This window comes from Micropterus dolomieu, linkage group LG14, assembly GCF_021292245.1.
Source record: "Micropterus dolomieu isolate WLL.071019.BEF.003 ecotype Adirondacks linkage group LG14, ASM2129224v1, whole genome shotgun sequence".
Classification (NCBI taxonomy): domain Eukaryota; kingdom Metazoa; phylum Chordata; class Actinopteri; order Centrarchiformes; family Centrarchidae; genus Micropterus; species Micropterus dolomieu.
In genome coordinates, this window is record NC_060163.1 from 27,142,554 (window position 1) to 27,160,313 (window position 17,760).

At 46.5% G+C, this 17,760-nt stretch overlaps 1 protein-coding gene and 1 non-coding gene across 2 annotated transcripts; one reads left to right on the forward strand and one right to left on the reverse strand.

Moving 5' to 3' along the window:
* Nucleotides 1-494: 494 nt before the first annotated feature.
* Nucleotides 495-596, reverse strand: LOC123983645. Its single transcript, XR_006828251.1, has one exon. It is a non-coding gene; the product is annotated as a U6 spliceosomal RNA (small nuclear RNA).
* Nucleotides 597-4,882: 4,286 nt separating this feature from the next.
* Nucleotides 4,883-14,873, forward strand: fam13c (family with sequence similarity 13 member C). The gene is made up of 11 exons (XM_046068692.1): nucleotides 4,883-5,459; nucleotides 8,741-9,044; nucleotides 9,723-9,870; nucleotides 10,279-10,360; nucleotides 10,479-10,542; nucleotides 10,626-10,746; nucleotides 10,855-10,938; nucleotides 12,583-12,678; nucleotides 12,947-13,158; nucleotides 13,999-14,100; nucleotides 14,535-14,873. The coding sequence occupies exons 1-11, from the start codon at nucleotides 5,246-5,248 to the stop codon at nucleotides 14,656-14,658; spliced, it is 1,551 nt and encodes a 516-aa protein (XP_045924648.1). The 5' UTR covers nucleotides 4,883-5,245; the 3' UTR covers nucleotides 14,659-14,873.
* The last annotated feature ends 2,887 nt before the right edge of the window (nucleotides 14,874-17,760 follow it).

Below are 17,760 nucleotides of genomic sequence, written 5' to 3' on the forward strand. Positions count from 1 at the left end.
GAACTCCGTTTACAAAAACCTGTAAAATAACACCACAGCTCGGATTACCGAACCTGTATACCGACAACATTATATTATTCAGTTTTCTGAGACTGTCTGAGTCTCTCCTGTAAATCGGCAAACACGTAATCCACCAAATAGCAAGTGTTAAAGTTTAGTTTTAATCATTTACAGATATTCACCCCGTTTCTTATTAACGTGAAATGGATAGAAAAGAAAAGCAGTCCGGTGAGAGTGACATTCTCCTCACAAACACCAATTAAAGACAACACAGCGTTTCTACAGTTACTGCATTTTGTACCATCAACTTCTCACAGAGCTTATACTGAATTTGTTTTTAATATTTATTATAATTCTGCGGGCTTTTGTTTAATTTTCGGGGAGGAAGTCTCTCACAGTCTCCCGCGTTGCAGTACCGCTCCCTGCCTGAACCGCGCCGGTGGAGGCGCTGTTTCTCCAAAACACAAATCTCACACAAACGGATGGAGGAAAATAAAAATCACATAAAATGTTTGATTTTGCGTGTCATCTTTGCGCAAGAGACCATACTAACCTCCTCTGTATCGTTCCCAGTTTAACTGGTGTGTTACTGACACATTAATCTGGAGGATTCTTCTCTCTATTTGAAGGGGGGGCGACCCACGTGCAGTCTGAACCAGGGTTTTGACAGAGCAAGGGACAGACCAGGACACCAGACTGAAGGCCTGGGTACTCATAAACACTGTGGTGTATGAACTGGACTCCTTCTGGCCCCGGTTTGGGTCCTGGACTCTGGTTTTGTGTGATCTTGTGTGAGCAGTGAGGGACTGTGGGATTTCTATGCAAAGCAGCTGTTCCACCAGGAGAAGCAGGAGTTCCTCCTCCACCTCCTTAACTTCATTTTTCTGATCAAGAGAAAGAACAGAGGCTTTACAAGTCAACACAGACTCAAACACTGGATCTGTACTGCAGCTGAACACAAGCTGGACTCTGGTGGACTCTGATCATCAGGACACGTCTTCTTGTGCAGCTCCACACTTTCTGTCTGTGTGCTCTTATCTTGTAAACATGTTCTGGAGGACGTCACCTTGAGCTTTCACCATTTTCTAATCGATGAATGGAGAAAATGATCGACGATACTGAAAATAATCGTCAGTTGCAGCAATATTTCATATTTATATATTCAGTGTTTCTTTAAAGCTTTTCATCAGACTCTGAGCGTTACGACTCTGCAGGATTTTTATTTATTTGTGTCATTAAAATGTTTCTCCAGTAAAAGTCACATGATTTTTTTTCCAGGAGGAGATAAATGCATAAACACATAAAACAAGATATAAATTACAATAAAATACAGGAGTAAACAGACGTAGGAGCTAAACTAACCTCCCTGCCTCCTAGTCACCTTTTTTGAAGAAATGATTTCCATTTGGACTCATTTTATAGAAGAAGTGTTTCCCTCTCAGGTGTCTATAATAACGTGTATTTCTGCAGAATGGCCGCCAGGTGTTTCTGCACAGCTGCAGGTGAGTGTTATCAAACGTCTCTGGTGTCGTTTAGACCAAAACTTACTCATTTTAAATAAATACATTTATCTCGTTCACGTAACGACAAATAAGCAAAACTCAATTTATTATGTAGAGATTTTAACAGCAAGTAAGTAATTTAGTTTGTGGCAAACTTTGTCAACAGGACACAGGCCCTTTTTCTCACTTTAAAGCTGGTACTGAGACATTCGGCATTACTGCAGTGAACACACAGCAGGCACAGCAGGGACAACATGTAAGTTCTTTAAAAGAAAGCTTCTTGTTTCGAGGTTTATTCAGATGCCGAATTTATTCAAAGATGCGAAATGTTTGGAAAACACGTGACAGCCTGTTAGAAAGATCTGTGTTCGCTGCCCATAAACACGGTTCCGTAAATTCACATGATTCCTAAATGGAGTCTGGCGAGCGCTTCCCCCAAAGCAGATCCTGCTTTAATGCCGTCAGTTTAGTGAAAACAGTCTCTAATACAAACAGGAAAAACTCATCAGAAACGTGAGAGATGACTTTTAAAAACGCTTAAAAACACCAAATGTGTTTTTACCTTTAAAAATAACATTCAAATTAAGTGTTTCTCGGAGGATCATTTAATCCCGATTATTTCCAAAGTCTCATTATTATTTGGAAAATATCGTTAAATCATTGTAAACGATGTGGATCATTGCTATAAAATCAGATTAAATAAATCCTCGCGTGTTTTAAACGGAGTTTGGCGAGCAGTTCGTCACTTCACTGATGATCACTATACAGTCCTAATAATGCACAGGAACAATAAACACACATGTTGTGAACGTCTTTCTGCTGTACATGATTTACTGTTTCCAGTCTTGCAGTAACATAAAGTTTTTACCTCCGCAGCAGCTGCACGCGTCTTTTTTCCTCCGCAGGTCAGACAGAATCAAACCAGACTCCACTGAAGAGTGTGTGAAGTTTGTTTCACACTGGAACAGCTTAATTCTGCAGGAGCAGAGCTAAAAGCTTGAGAGAGGAAATCTGTTTAAATACATTTAATACATAAAACCCAACCTGTCCAAACATGGCCGCCATCCAATTAGCAGTGAAGGAGAGTGATGCAACATGCCCCCCCCCCCCCGTACATTTTTACCACCATGTCAGCTGCACCTGGGGTTTTATTCACTTTACAGTTTTCACTTGATTAGATGGAGAATCGCTGACGTGTTTAACGTGTCACTGTGGTTTGTTTAGATGCTCCTAAACATGAATACTGTTTACTGAAATATTATGCAGTACTACACAGAGTATAGTACAGAGTACAGTAGCAGTAGAATAGTACTTAGAGCTGTAAAAATGCCGACATTAAATACAAACATTGTATTTAAGCATCTTTCTTTCTACGGTTTTCCTCTGTTTCAGTTGTAGAGTCTGTTCAGTGAAGAGTGAAAACCCAGTCCAGCTTCAGGTCTGTTCTGGACTCTGTTAGTGGGACGTTAGCGGAGGACAGAAGTCACCAACCAGCAGAGAAGCTGAAGGTTGAAACGCCCCCTTTAGACAGCGGACACGCACTAGTTGCTCCGTGTGACCTCTGACATGTACAGCAGTTGTAAGTCGATTTGGATAAAAGCGACAGCTAAATGTATTTTATCTTAAAATAACAGATAACAAACGCACAGGTGCAGCGCCGAATTATAAGAGTAGGGACGCCACATCACACAAAAGGAGAGGTGGGCTTGGATTGTGGAGTTTAGGGCAGAGAGGTAACCATGGCCTGGACCAGGATCTGGGTGGACTGCTGAGTAGGGGTGAGAATCTCCGGGTACCTGCCCTACGATTCTGAAACAATTATCGATGCGTCATTTTATTTCTACACAGGATCTCTGGAAAAGTCTAATTAGCTCAAAAGGACGAGTTTGCGTCCCTGGTTTACTTCAGCTCCGTGGTCCTGCGCGGTACAGGACGGAGCTGCACACCAGTTTAGTCTCAGCTTCTACCTGATGTTCAACCCTGGACAAGCAGGTAGATTAGTAAGACATACAGCTGAGCTAATCAATATGGCTTCCTTACTAATTTAAAACCCGTGCTGCACAGAGGAGACGTTAGCTCGCGCTACAGCCTTCACGTGTCCAGCCGTTGGGGAAACCGCAGACTTTATTAACGGACACTCTGTGACCTACGCTGCACGTTTACCATCAGACTGAAACTTGCTGCTAATATATTTCTCCGCTCACTTACACCGCCATGTTCTGCCGCTCGCGCTCTCTCATTCGCTCACACAGTGTGCGAGTTAAAATTAGTGATTGTGTGACATTTTAGTGGGGTGTGTATACTGGACATTTACACTTATTCTTTTAGCTGACGCTTGAATTACAATTGCTATACATGTCAGAGGTCGCACGCCTCCGGAGCAACGAGGCATGTGTCTTATCCACTGCGCCATCAGCTCCCCTTAAACCACCGTGAGTTCCAACTTTTGCGTTCCGTCAACATCAATTAACATAAATAATCGATTCAGAAGAATTGATTTTTAACACTGAGTGAGGTGGGGCCTGATTTTTCTTATGTCGTACAGATCAAAGCTGCAGCAAGGTCTGAAAAGGACAGCTGACGCCACAGCAGAGATTTCTTTGCTTCAGACCGATTTCGGTCTTTGGATTCACCGCTTTAGTCTGGACGGCCGGCGGAAACGTAGCAGACGTTTTAAAACGAAAATGTCGGACTTCCAGAGGAAGCACTGACCATGTTTGGCGTCGGGGGCGTGTCTGTATGTTAATAGGCCTGGGTGAGCAGGTAGATGTAGAACACTGTTCCTGTTTGCACGTCCCAACATGAGAAGCTGAAGGTGAAATAAAAGTGGAAACTGGGTGTTAAAGGGTTAAACTGTGTGTGGATGTGTGAGGGGAGGCACGTAGCTGCACCTCCTCCTCCTCCTCCTCCTCCTCCTCCTGCTGCTGCTCGCTTTTTTATGAATGAGCTTCAAACACACAGTGATGTCAGCAGAAGCCCATCCCCCACTGATGCGGGAAAAACCTCACGATCAGGAGGAGAGAGAGGCGTCCTCATGTTCCCCATATGTCTCTCTCCCCCTCTCTCTCTCGAGCAAACATCTCCCCTCCATCCCTCCCTCCCTCCTTCCTCCCTCCTCTCCCTCGTTCACGAGCCTGAGGATGAGTAATCCAACAAGGGAGGGAGCGAGAGAGCTGGAGAGCTAATGGCAGAGGGAGGGAGGGAGGACCAACGCATCATCAGCATCATCATCAGTAAACGTGCAGAACGAGAGAGAAAGAAAATTCAAAACCTCTCAGCTCCTCTTTCCCTGCAGAGCTCAGTCACACCGGAGCCGGCTAAGTCCTGGACTGTCGCACGCTGAGAGCACGAGAAGAAGAAATAAGGTGCCTCTGGATCTGGCTAATCACTGGAGTGATTTATATTCCCGGACTGTCCACTTGCATGTGGCTCGTCTCTGGAGGAGCAGGAGGCATCGTGGCTTGTTTCACTGGATGATACCGGACTAATTCATGATTAGGAGGTTCACTGGCTCGTCTTTTGGATTGGGGGGACGGACTACTTCCTAAACAGGGTCCATCCTAATGAACCAGCTACTTCAAACCATCAGTGCCACTCCTCCACATGTGGTGCTTCAGAGGCTGGGATCTGGCTAGTATCTGGACTCCGTGATCCGTACCAGCCCTACACATCCCAGAAACCGGTCTATCTGTCTGCACACAGCCTCCTGGGACCAGGTTAATCTCTGGATCAGCGTGTCTGGCATGTTCTGCTTCTGCCTGCAGAGTTCCCTGCTGAAGCTCCAGGCGCTGGAGGTGGAGGGGGGCCACCCGCTGGGTCTGTCCCCAGAGGAGAGCCCCCCTGCCCTGGGCAGCAAGGAGCAGAAGGGGCCCTGTGGCCCCGTGGAGCTCGGAGGGAAGGAGGGGAAGACGCTGGCTCTCTGCCACAGCGTCCCCACGGACGAAAACAGCCCGCCAGGTAGATGCACCTGAATCTAATAATGTCCCCCCACTTTACTGATCTTAATATTTATTGGTCCTGGTCTGTAATGCTCATTGCAACAGCAGTGTTCTTCCTCTACAGACTGGACGCACAGTTAGTAGAGTCAGTCTTTGTGATGAGTCGGCTCATTGCGCTCAGCACGCCACCGGCCGTGCTCTGTCTGTGTGTGTGTGCTGCTATTTATAGTGAAACTCTCTGCAGCACGTGAGACACGCCGACCGCCTGCTTCCAGATCTGCCTTCACGCATTTCAGATTCCTTCCCGTTGTTCGGTCACGCCTACTTTTATTCCACAAAAAACTATCAACCGCAGCTATTTTTAATGAAGCGACGGACAAACTCATCTGTAACCGCTTCTGTTATCGATCCGCGTTCGAGTCGTTTCCGAGCATCGGTGCCGAAGCAGCTTCTCCGACGTCAGGATGTGCTGCTTTCTCAGTTTTGTCTCTAGGGGTTATTTGGTCCTTCAGGTAATTGTAGAGGACCTTTTAGGGGGTTCTTGTGGTCACAAGGAGGTTCTAGAGATCCTTGATCTTGGTTTAGTGGTCACTCAGGAGACGTTAATGGTCCTGTGGGTAACTGACCTTTTAGGGGGGTCACTGAGGAGGCGGTGGTCTTTCAGTGGGGATTTGTGGTCATTAAAGGTCTGACCTGATGACTGACGGCTTTCTTTTAATAGAAAAGTCTTCTCTTCTTCTTCCCGGGCTCCATTCAGCTCTGTTACATTTACATTCATTTAGCTGACGCTTTTATCCAAAGCGACTTACAGCTGCTGTACATGTCAGAGGTCACACGCCTCTGGAGCAACGAGGGGTTAAGTGTCTTGCTCAAGGACACATTGGTGGACGTGTCACAGCGGGGAGTTGAATCCGGGCCCTTTGGCGTCGCCTGTTAATGAACTGCAGCAGGTCACAGGAGCTTCTCTCTCTGGCCCCTCTCAGAATATAAAGAGCTCCGGGTTAGCGATGTCTGTACAAATATCATCCACCTCAAAATGTCCCTGTTTCTCCACCTTGGTTTAGTGTTTACTCACAAACCGTTTTAAGCGGCTCACCTTCAGATACACCTGCTGCTCTAACTTTATTCCTCAATAGTTTTATAAAGTCTCCCATATGGTTCTCGTGCCATGGGATCTTGGGATATTAAAACGTGACGATATTGTTCGAGGTGAAAAGCTGTCTCGCGATATCAGCATGACGGAGTGTGAGGGTGAAGTTGCCGTAGAAGACGTCCTCACCGCTTTTAAATCGTTTGTATGGCAGCATTTTGGGAACCCGGTGGAAACAAAGATTTTGCCCTTACAGGTTTACAAATGGCGAGCGAACGTCCACGCTGACCACATGTTTCAGTGTTTGTGTCCGTGCCGCTGTGTGCATGACGTGAACCGTCGTGCAGCGCAGCCTGCGTGTAAATCTGACCGGTACAGGATCGGACATGCGGGACGATGGGTGCATCTCTAGTTCTAATGTATTTTAGGTTGTTCTGGTGGTCATTGAGGAGGTTCTGTTGGTCCTTCAGGTGCTTCTAGGGGTCCTTTTGTGTAGTGGGTCTAGTGATCATTGAGGAGATTTGAGAGGTCCTTAAGGTTCTTCTAGTGGTCATTGAAGAGGTTTTCATGGTCCTTAAGGTGATTCCAGGGGTCCTTTTGGTGGTTCTATAGGTCCTTCTATGTAGTGGGTTGTTCTGGTGGGCATTGAGGCGGTTCTTGTGGTCCTAAAGGTTGTTGTAGTGGTCACTGAGGAGGTTCTCATGGTCGTTTTGGTGGTTCTAGTGGTCCTTATATGTAGTGGTTCTAGTGGTCCTTATATGTAGTGGGTCTAGTGGTCATTGAGGAGATTTGAGAGGTCCTTAAGGTTCTTCTAGTGGTCATTGAAGAGGTTTTCATGGTCCTTAAGGTGATTCCAGGGGTCCTTTTGGTGGTTCTATAGGTCCTTCTATGTAGTGGGTTGTTCTGGTGGGCATTGAGGCGGTTCTTGTGGTCCTAAAGGTTGTTGTAGTGGTCACTGAGGAGGTTCTCATGGTCGTTTTGGTGGTTCTAGTGGTCCTTATATGTAGTGGTTCTAGTGGTCCTTATATGTAGTGGGTCTAGTGGTCATTGAGGAGATTTGAGAGGTCCTTAAGGTTCTTCTAGTGGTCATTGAAGAGGTTTTCATGGTCCTTAAGGTGATTCCAGGGGTCCTTTTGGTGGTTCTATAGGTCCTTCTATGTAGTGGGTTGTTCTGGTGGGCATTGAGGCGGTTCTTGTGGTCCTAAAGGTTGTTGTAGTGGTCACTGAGGAGGTTCTCATGGTCGTTTTGGTGGTTCTAGTGGTCCTTATATGTAGTGGTTCTAGTGGTCCTTATATGTAGTGGGTCTAGTGGTCATTGAGGAGATTTGAGAGGTCCTTAAGGTTCTTCTAGTGGTCATTGAAGAGGTTTTCATGGTCCTTAAGGTGATTCCAGGGGTCCTTTTGGTGGTTCTATAGGTCCTTCTATGTAGTGGGTTGTTCTGGTGGGCATTGAGGCGGTTCTTGTGGTCCTAAAGGTTGTTGTAGTGGTCACTGAGGAGGTTCTCATGGTCGTTTTGGTGGTTCTAGTGGTCCTTATATGTAGTGGGTCTAGTGGTCATTGAGGAGGTTCTGTTGGTCCTTCAGGTGCTTCTAGGGGTCGTTTACGTAGTGGGTCTAGTGATCATTGAGGAGATTTGAGAGGTCCTTAAGGTTGTTCTAGTGGTCATTGAAGAGGTTTTTGTGGTCCTTCAGGTGATTCTAGGGGTCGTTTTGGTGGTTCTAGAGGTCCTTCTATGTAATGGGTCTTGTGGGTCATTGAGGTTGTTCTAGAAATTCTTATGGTAGTTATTGTGGTCATTGGGAGGTTCTCGTGGTCCTTAAGGTTGTTCTAGTGGTGCTTTTGGTAGTTCTATAGGTCCTTCTATGTAGTGGTTTGTTCTGGTGGTCATTGAGGAGGTTCTGTTGGTCCTTAAGGTTGCTCTAGTGGTCCTTCAGGTAATTCTACTGGTCCTTATATGTAGTGGGTTGTTCTAGTGGTCATCAAGAAGGTTCTGTTGGTCCTTCTGGTGGTTCTAGGGGACCTTTTTATGTAGTGGGTCTAGTGGTCATTGAGGAGGTTCCTGATATTTTTCTATAAGTAATTCTATAAACTTTCTTCACAGGAGGAGCCGTTGTACATTAATAAAAAACTGAACACGTCCTCAGAGCTGCTTCTTATGCTAACAGGGGAGTTTCACTTAAATATTAACAGAATGGTTCTGTCCCTGCAGAGCTGCTGACAGTCCTGACCAGACCTCCGCAGTCTCCCAGACACCAGCTGTTAACCACCATCCACCCTGCTCAGCAGCCCCTGCCTCCCGATGCAGAGCTGCCCCCCAGCCCTCACCACTCCCCCTACTCCCCACCGAGGAGCAACCCCGGAGGTGAGGGAGGAGGGGGAGGTGGAGCTCTCCTCCAGCTGCTGGCGGGCGGTCCCAGCCCTCTGCCCTCCCCCCGCTGCTCCAGCCACAGCCTGAGGTTCAACTCCGACCCCGACACGGCACCGTCACCGCCCTGCAGCCAGCAGTACATAGTGTGAGTGTCTACCTGTCTGTCTGTCTGAGTTGATCCTCCTGTCTCCACAAACATCATGTGACATGGTTTGCGGCCTTAAAGTCCCGTGAATAAACTTGTCTGAGCTCTCGCTGGCCGCTGCATTAACACATCTTATATAATCCTTCTGTTTTCTGACCCGCAGCCTGAAGCTGAATGTGTGCTTGTGACCCAGTTGACGGTCTTTATGGTCCGTCCTGTGTTTCTGCTTTACTGAGCAACAGTCATATTGAATCTGCTTCTTGTATTTTATTCGCCTGTTTATTTGGTTTTCTTACTCCCATCCTTCTTACATGTACACCGTCCTGCTACGATCACGTTCCCCTGTGCTTTGCATGTGATGGAAAAAGTCATTTAAAGTTAAGTCTGCATTTAATGGTGGGCCTGTGTGACGGCCCCGGGGGCCCTTTGCCTTGGGGCCACCTTAGCCTGGTGTCATGGCGGTGGGCCGGAGTGCAAATCCCTTCACCGACCACGTTTACCACTGACAGCACACGTTCAGAAATCAGTGATGCGGACTGTCACATCAATGTCACTGTCTTACAGTGAGATCTGGGCCTCCGATTTGAAGCTGATTCGTCTGTCTGTCTGTTTACCTGTCTGTCGGTCTGTTTACCTGTCTGTCGGTCTGTTTACCCGTCTCTCTGTTTACCCGTCCAGGTGTCGAGGTCGGGACAGGTCGGAGGGGTCGGAGGGATCGGAGGACGAGTGTCTCTCCTCCGTCCCGTTCCTCAGCCGACAGATTCAGACCCTGAAGAAGAAGGTTCGCAGGTTTGAGGATCAGTTTGAACAGGAGATGAAATACAAGGTAAAGGAGCAGCAGGGAGCAGGATCCCAGTCCACAATCAAGTCCAGGACCTAGAGGGTCTTTTCACAAATCAGTATAAAGGCAGAGTACAGGAAACCAGCTACCTTTGTGCTAAGCCAGCTACCTTTGGCAGGAATTGCACTGTTTATCTTTTCTTCTCCATCATACAGTGATTCAGCTGCTGTCTTATTTAATGATGCGGAATAACATTAACTTTCATATCGTTCATTTACCGATAACGAGCAAATCATCAACTGAACGCAGCTTTAGCTAAGGCTATCCACGGCTATCTCACAAGCCTTCTTTCTGCACACTTTCAAGTCTTCAAAATGATTCAGTTCCTAACTTTCGTGTTTTACATCTTGCCGTGTAGAAATGATGTTGATGGTGTCGTGTTGTGTTTCTCAGCCGTCCCACAACGATAAATACTCGAACCCCGAGATGGTCGGAGTGATGAGTGAACTGGCGAAGGCTCGCAAACAGCTCAAAGGTGAAACCATCAAAATATGTGTTTAATTGTTGTAAAGCACTTTGCAATGTTGGTTTGAAAAGTGCTCTATAAATAAAGCTTATTATCACTTTGTTACACCACCGTGTGTCTCCTGCAGAGCTGAGACTTAGACAGTCTGTGTTTGAGTTGAAGGAGCAGGACGTGCCTGAAAACATCTGCAGGTAACACCAGCACATCACAACACGTCGAGTCAACGTGATACAGTATCATCAGATCCATCAGTCAGTGTCGATGTGTCCTGCAGGCACGGCTCCGGCCAGCAGGGGGCGGCAGAGCACAAACCCACGCTAGAGGAAACGGTGGAGTCTCTGTTCAGGCGGCTGAGAGAGAAGAGACAAGCCCTGGGCCTGCCAGACAACATGAAGGTCAGCTTTCACTCAGATGTCCTCACCAGACTCTGTTCATTTTCTTCAGAGTTTTATTCCCCCATGTCTGTGTGTTTAATCTGACAGCCTGTGTGTGTCTGTGTGCAGGAGATGACTCAGGCTCAGATGGTGTTGGAGAAGATCACTCTGCAGAAATGTCTGCTCTACTTTGAGAGTCTGCACGGCCGGCCAGTGAGTCTAGTGGGCAGAATGAAAAACAGAGCAGGAACAGAAAATACCAACGCAATTCAAAGGAGGACGTCTTTTCTGTTCTGCTCTAGAAACTCTGCTTTGTGAAATGAATTCTGCGTTAATAAATCTCCATTAAATCCTCAAGTTTACATTGTGAGCAGCCAACAGAGGGCCGACCAGGGGCCACCGAAGTCACAGCAGTCGGCCTAGATGGGGCCAAGACCCCGGTGATCTCTGTTAGCTTGGTATCTTTCCACGGTCACAGCACCATGTGATTCAGATTTGTATTAAGTGGTGGTTTTCCTCTGATGACAGGAACGATTGGAGTTTAAAGTTGGAGAGAAGCTGCGTTCATGAGTAGTGATTAATATCCGACGATTGTTCAGAGGCGTCATCTGTCCTGCTGAGATCAACCAGCTAGATCAGCAGTACACTGCAGGCAGACACCGGCCCTTAGTGGTCTGTTGCCGGCCCTTAGTGGTCGGTCTGTTGTTGGTCTGTCGGTCTGTTGTCGGCCAGTTGTTTGTCTGTCGGTCTGTTGGCCCGTTGTTTGTCTGTCGGTCTGTTGGCCCGTTGGCCCGTTGGTTGTCGGCCCGTTGGTTGTCGGTCTGTTGTTGGTCTGTTGGCCCGTTGGCCCGTTGGTTGTCGGCCCGTTGGTTGTCGGCCCGTTGTTGGTCTGTCGGCCCGTTGGTTGTCGGTCCGTTGTTGGCACGTTGTCGGTCCGTTGTTGGCACGTTGTTGGTCTGTCGGCCCGTTGTTTCAGTCCGTTGTTTGTCGGCCCGTTGGTTGTCGGTCCGTTGTTGGCACATTGTTGGTCTGTCGGCCCGTTGTTTCAGTCCGTTGTTTGTCGGTCTGTTGTTTGTCGGTCTGTTGTTTGTCGGCCCGTTGGTTGTCGGTCTGTTGTCGGTCCGTTGTTGGCACGTTGTTTGTCGGGCCGTTGGTTGTCGGCCCGTTGGTTGTCGGCCCGTTGTCGGCCTGTTGTTGGTCTGTTGGCACGTTGTTTGTCGGCCCGTTGGTTGTCGGTCTGTTGTTGGCACGTTGTCGGTCTGTTGTTGGCACGTTGTCGGTCTGTTGTTGGCACGTTGTCGGTCTGTTGTTGGTCTGTTGGTCTGTCGGTCTGTTGTTGGTCTGTTGGTCTGTCGGTCTGTTGGCACGTTGTTTGTCGGCCCGTTGGTTGTCGGTCTGTTGTTGGCACGTTGTCGGTCTGTTGTTGGCACGTTGTCGGTCTGTCGGCCCGTTGTTTGACGGCATTTTGTCGGTCTGTTGTTGGTCTGTTGGTCTGTCGGTCTGTTGGTCTGTCGGCCCGTTGTTTGTCGGCACGTTGTCGGTCCGTCGTTGGCACGTTGTTAGTCTGTCGGCCCGTTGTTTGTCGGTCTGTTGTCGGGACGTTGTTTGTCGGTCTGTTGTTGGTCTGTTGTCGGCAAGCTGCTCAAATTAATGTATAATTTTAATGGAGATCAGTTACAGTAAATTAATTTCGTGGAGCAGAGGATCGAGGATTTCAATTTCAATGAAGTAGCTATTAACAGAAACGAGGTCTGACAGTCTTAAAACTGGGCTAAATTTACTTATTTAGATTATAACCCTTCTAGAGGCACAAAGATGTTGCCGTGGTAACTCCACATCTGTCTGTGTGTCTCTCAGGGAACAAAACAGGAGAAGAACCTGGTGAAGCCTCTGTACGACCGATACCAGATGATCAAACGTTTACTGTGTGCCAGCCCGACCATCACTACCATAGTGAGAAACACACACATTCACTGTCACTGGTTCACTGGTAGCATGCTAACATTAGCATTCATCTGTGAGCACACTCTGACAAACAGGTGGGGGAAGAAGTCTTCACTCATTTCTTACATGTCTAATTAATGAATAAAATTCAGGTTTCTTGAGCTGTTACTGGTTAGCTGGTTGTTTTTGCTGGATGATGATTTACAACATGAGCTTTCCTCTGGCGCCCCCCTCAGGACAGACTTTAATCTTTAACTCCAATGCTTCTGTCTCTCAGGAGGAAGAGGACGGTTCTGATGAAGACTCAATGAGCTCCATGACAGTTGATGAACCTCCTGTCACGCCTCCTCGCTGTGCCACACGCCCAGCTGTCTGCGAGGAGGACAGCGACCGGGACAGCGACCCCGCCTTCGTGTCGCCGTTAGACGAGGTGAAAGCCGTCCATCAGCCGCCAGCTCTGACCATGGCCGGCCTGCACGAAGCCTCCAGGTCTGTATGTGGGCTCTAATAGGGTAGTTTATTACAAACGTCATGTGATTTTATTGAGGTTCTGACTTCTGGAGCAGAACATTGAGGTTCTGGTTTCACTTAAGCTCTCTGCATCTTCATTTCAGAGAAGATGCAGCCAAGTTATTACTGACTAGTCCAACTAAAGAAGGCCGTCTGTCCTGCGTTCTTTCAGCTCTTTTAGCTCATGCCAACGAGTAAAAGCCAGTCTCATATTTACTCTTGTCCGGTCTGTTGTCTGTTCACTCTTTTTTTCTCTTCCTCACTTCTGCCATGATATCCGTACTGAGAATAGCGAGCTAGCTTCTTCTTATAGCTAGCTTACTCGGTGTGTGGAACGTGTTGCCATAAAGCATCACGCTGTTGTCGCGAAAGGTTTCCTCCCCGGGATTTTAATGCTGCAAAGTGCATTAGCAGGCGCTGTGGACCCCGAGTCAATGTAGCATCATTATTTTAAGATGAAAATACAACATAATCCTCATTGCAGGGGCCCAGGTTTGAGTCAAGCCCACATTTCCTGTCTCTCTTCAGCGATTCTATTCAAAATAAAGGAAAAGAAAAAAATCTTTAAAAACCAAAATAACAACTAAATAATGTCGTTTTAAGACCAACTGTTGTTGAGCGGAAAGTAAGAACTCAAACGCTGGTGTGTTGGTTGGTTGGTGACTCAGATCATCATGCATATAAAGCCTGTCCACAGGGAGCCTCTTTGCTTCCTGCTTTCCGTTACTGTTTGGCTGCTTCTTGGGGGATTAAAACTGGGCTTAGTCCAACCACATGTCCCGGTTTCAACCTCTACATTGTGTTCTCCAACTGAACCAGGTCTCAGCTGCTGGTTTGTCTGCGGGAGACGAGGGCAGAGAAGAAGACAAGGCGTAAAGTTCTGAGAGAGTTTGAGGACGAGTTTTACCGTCAGACTGGAAGGTGGGAGACCAAACGGAGACATGTGGCCTCCCTCGTGCATCATTTTCACCCCCCCTCTAACCAAAATCTGCCAGTATTAACTATTAATTCCATTCTGTAAAACTAAAAGTCCTTCAAGATGAATACTCTTGTACTTTTACTTCAGTAATTATCAGTGAAATGTTTTCTTTAAATCGTCCCATGGTGGAGTTCATTTTATTTGTTGATGAAATGACTAAATGCAGCAGTAAGTACGCAGTTTCCTAAAATATTCAAGTAAATAATTATAAATAAATAAGTAGGAAGAATGCAGGTTCCTTGTGTACTCCTCTGAATTTGGACATTAAGGTTTTAGATCCAGAATACATGACCTGATCAGTGAAGATGGATTATTATAGGAAACGTCCTAAATGAAAAGTAAATGATAATATGGCCACTCTTGTGTTTACTGCCAGAATCTGCCAGAAAGAGGATCGCACTCCGATGAAGGAAGAATACCAGGAATACAAACAGCTCAAGGCTAAACTGCGTCTGCTGGAAGTCCTCCTCAGCAAACAGGAAGTCACCAAAACCGTGTGAGAGGAAGTGGAAACTCCCAGAGACTCCCTCCACCCTGAAACTCTGCATGAGAAAAGAGCTTTCTGTGTTGAGAGGAGAGGAAGAGTTACAGAAAGAAACGTGTTGAGGTGCACCGACATGTTCTTCCTTTCTATTATTTATTTCAGCTACTTCAGCTGCAGAGCTCAAGAGATCAGAACGTCGCAGCCTGAAATAAAACTGTTGGGTCAGGTTTAGGAAAAGTTCATGGTTTGGGTCAAAATAACTACGTTACATACGAGGTCCAGTGTGTTTGTGAGGATCTAATGACAGAAATGCAAGATGAGATCCATAACTATGTTCTCAGCGCTGCATAAAGACCTTAATGTTGTTATTACCTTAGAATGAGACATTTTCTGTCCACAGACACCTCTCACATGGAGGTCACCCTGTTGCACCGCCATGTTTCTACAGTAGCCCAAACGGACAAACTGCTCTGCAGAGCGCGTTTTATTAGGAGGAGGAGGAACAAATGGAGGCGCATACGTGTTATTTAGCAGGAGAGCTGACGGAGCATGTCGTAGCTTCTCCTGCTCGCTTGGAAAGGGAGGGGTGAACGGTGACTGAGCCTTTGGTTTCAGTTTGAAACCTTCACCACTAGATGCCACTAAAACCTCCAAACTGAACCTTTAAATTACATAACTTACGTAACATCACCAATGGTGGCTTTTTGTTTCACACAGGAAATGAACACCAGTCCCCTGTGTGAAAGTCTGGTTTTTATTCCACCCTAACCACCTCCTTACTCTGACTTTTCTGTTTTATTGATCTAGCTATGAGAACAGTCTGGTTTTTAAGAGAAGTTAACTTAACGTTTGAAGGTCAACTGGAACAACACACTGATTTAAAAGAGAAGAACATTTTGGTGCATGCTCTCTCTCTGAGTTAGATGCTCAGATTGACTCTGGTGCCACATATAAAGCTGCAGCAGGTTATCTTAGCATAAAGACTGGAAGCGTAGACATAGTGCTATGTTATTAAAGTTTCCATTAACATGATACATGTTTGATGCCGACATACTACAGTTAGAGTATTTTAATGTTATGGTTGCATGTTAACGTTTAACAGAACGTGTTGGTAGAAACTTTCTCACTTCTTCCTCTCCAAACTGAACATGTGAAAATATTGTAAATACTCCGGCAGAGTTTTCTAAAGTTTAAAAGAGACCAGACGTCTCTCTGTGCCATCTTCTGCTCTGTCAGTGGAAACGTACCAGCAGCCTACTGTGTGTATTTATTGACCTGCATCGTCAAGTCTCAGTCATTTAATACAGCTGCATTTATTCCAGTCTGCAAAGATGAGGATGTTTCTGTGGGTGAAACTAAGGTGTTACTTCCATCTGGTTTGATTTAATGGACCAAAACATTTTTTGTCTAATTGAAAGCACTTTAATGTGTCACCGGGGTCCTGGAGGACAAAGACGGTGGCGGGTTTGATGATGAAGCAGCAGGAACTTCCTTCCAAAAAGACCAGTAACTGCAGTTTGGTGTCTGAGGATTGAGAATCTGAAACATGAATCATAAAGCAAAGGATTCTGGGACAAAGCAGTAGTGCCGTGTATGAGCACAGCCTTGGTTCGTCCGTACAGCCGTTAGCTCTGCTGGCATGAACGTCTGTATTAACGAGCTGATTTATTGGAACGTGAGGTAGACGTTGATGAAGTCGACGTCAGAAATCAGAGAGCTGACGATGTTCAGCGTCGCGTTGAGGTGCGTTCTGACTGGAAACGTGTGGGACGAAGATGCAATGTACCAATGATTGTTGTTATTCTGCATGTCAAGATATTATTTAAACAGCAACATGGAGATATGTGGAGGATTATATCATAGCACTTAATGATGACAAAGGGAATTTACTTACTTTGATATGCAAAATGGTCTGTGGAGAGATGCAGGTGAACTGCGTCCTCCAGGTTTACTGTGTTAAGGGTTTACGTCACGTTGTACGACGTAGCTGTCGTGCTTCTCAGAGCTGAGTTCAGCCCCGACAAACTGCAGGTGATGCCTTGAACACCCTGTTGTGAACACAGGCGCGCTGCACTTCACTGCCTTTTTAATATGGCGGTGCTTACATACACGTCGCTGCTGATTGGGTAACACACTCTGACACGCCCAGCAAACGAGGGGAAACGTACCTCACAGTCTGTTGCGCACCGTTTCAAGGAAACATGTCGTCCAACCTGCACAAAACCAGTGTAAAGTGTTTTGAGATTGAGCGCTCTCTAGATTTTTGACAACCCTGCCTCTGATTGGCTGGTACTCGTTGCCTCCGCTGGTTAATGCTGCGCTCTAGTCACAGTTGGTCTTGAATTTCACAGTTTAAGTTTCCGACTTCCGACCTGAAAGCGTTCCAGGTGCATTACGCCAAACGTGGACTAAAAACATGGCTGACCGTGACAAACTGATGCTTCTTTGCCAAGTGTGCGCACAGCTGAACCCTCAGCAGTGAGTGGTGTTAAATAAAAAGAGCAACATAAATATACGTCTCTCGTTTACGGTGTTCCCGTCTCGCTAGATCAGTGTGTAATCTGCAAAAGTCAGAGATACTGTAACCAGCTGCCCAATAACACTGGCACTTTCTTACTCCCAGAACAGGTTTTATTATATGATAGGGTGTATTATTTTAATAAAATACAGGCAAATATACTTTACGTTGCCTTTTAGTTGATGGTTTATCATTTACAGTATGTGCTTCCATGGAGATGCCTCGAGTTCACAAGTGGAGCTCTGACTCTGAGTATGTACTTTTCACTACATGGAGGTTAGAAATTTTCGTTTTGAGAAGTCTGGAACGCAGCATTAGGTTAGGGTTAGCGAGGGCTGCAATTGGCTGCTGTTTTCCCCGACATGTTTCTGTTGCCGGTGGAGTTTGTTTGAAAGAGAAGGTAACAAGAAGGAAGTTATAGACCATCGGTAGGTTTCTCCTTCTTTGTAAGAAACGTCTAATCGAGCGCCGACACAGCAGGACAGCTGCTCTGAATCAATGAATGAACGAAACTGCGGTCGTCATCTGTTCAGCCAAATAATAATAAGTTACCCGGATCTAACGGTAAGTACGTGCGTCGGCCACAGTCTCTCTGTATCA

Coding starts and splice junctions, on each gene's coding strand:
- fam13c (XM_046068692.1), top strand. CDS start 5,246: ATGTTCTGCTTCTGCCTGCAGAGTTCCCTGCTGAAGCTCCAGGCGCTG. Junction 5,460..8,740: donor GGACGAAAACAGCCCGCCAG/GTAGATGCACCT, acceptor CTGTCCCTGCAG/AGCTGCTGACAGTCCTGACC. Junction 14,101..14,534: donor TTTTACCGTCAGACTGGAAG/GTGGGAGACCAA, acceptor GTTTACTGCCAG/AATCTGCCAGAAAGAGGATC.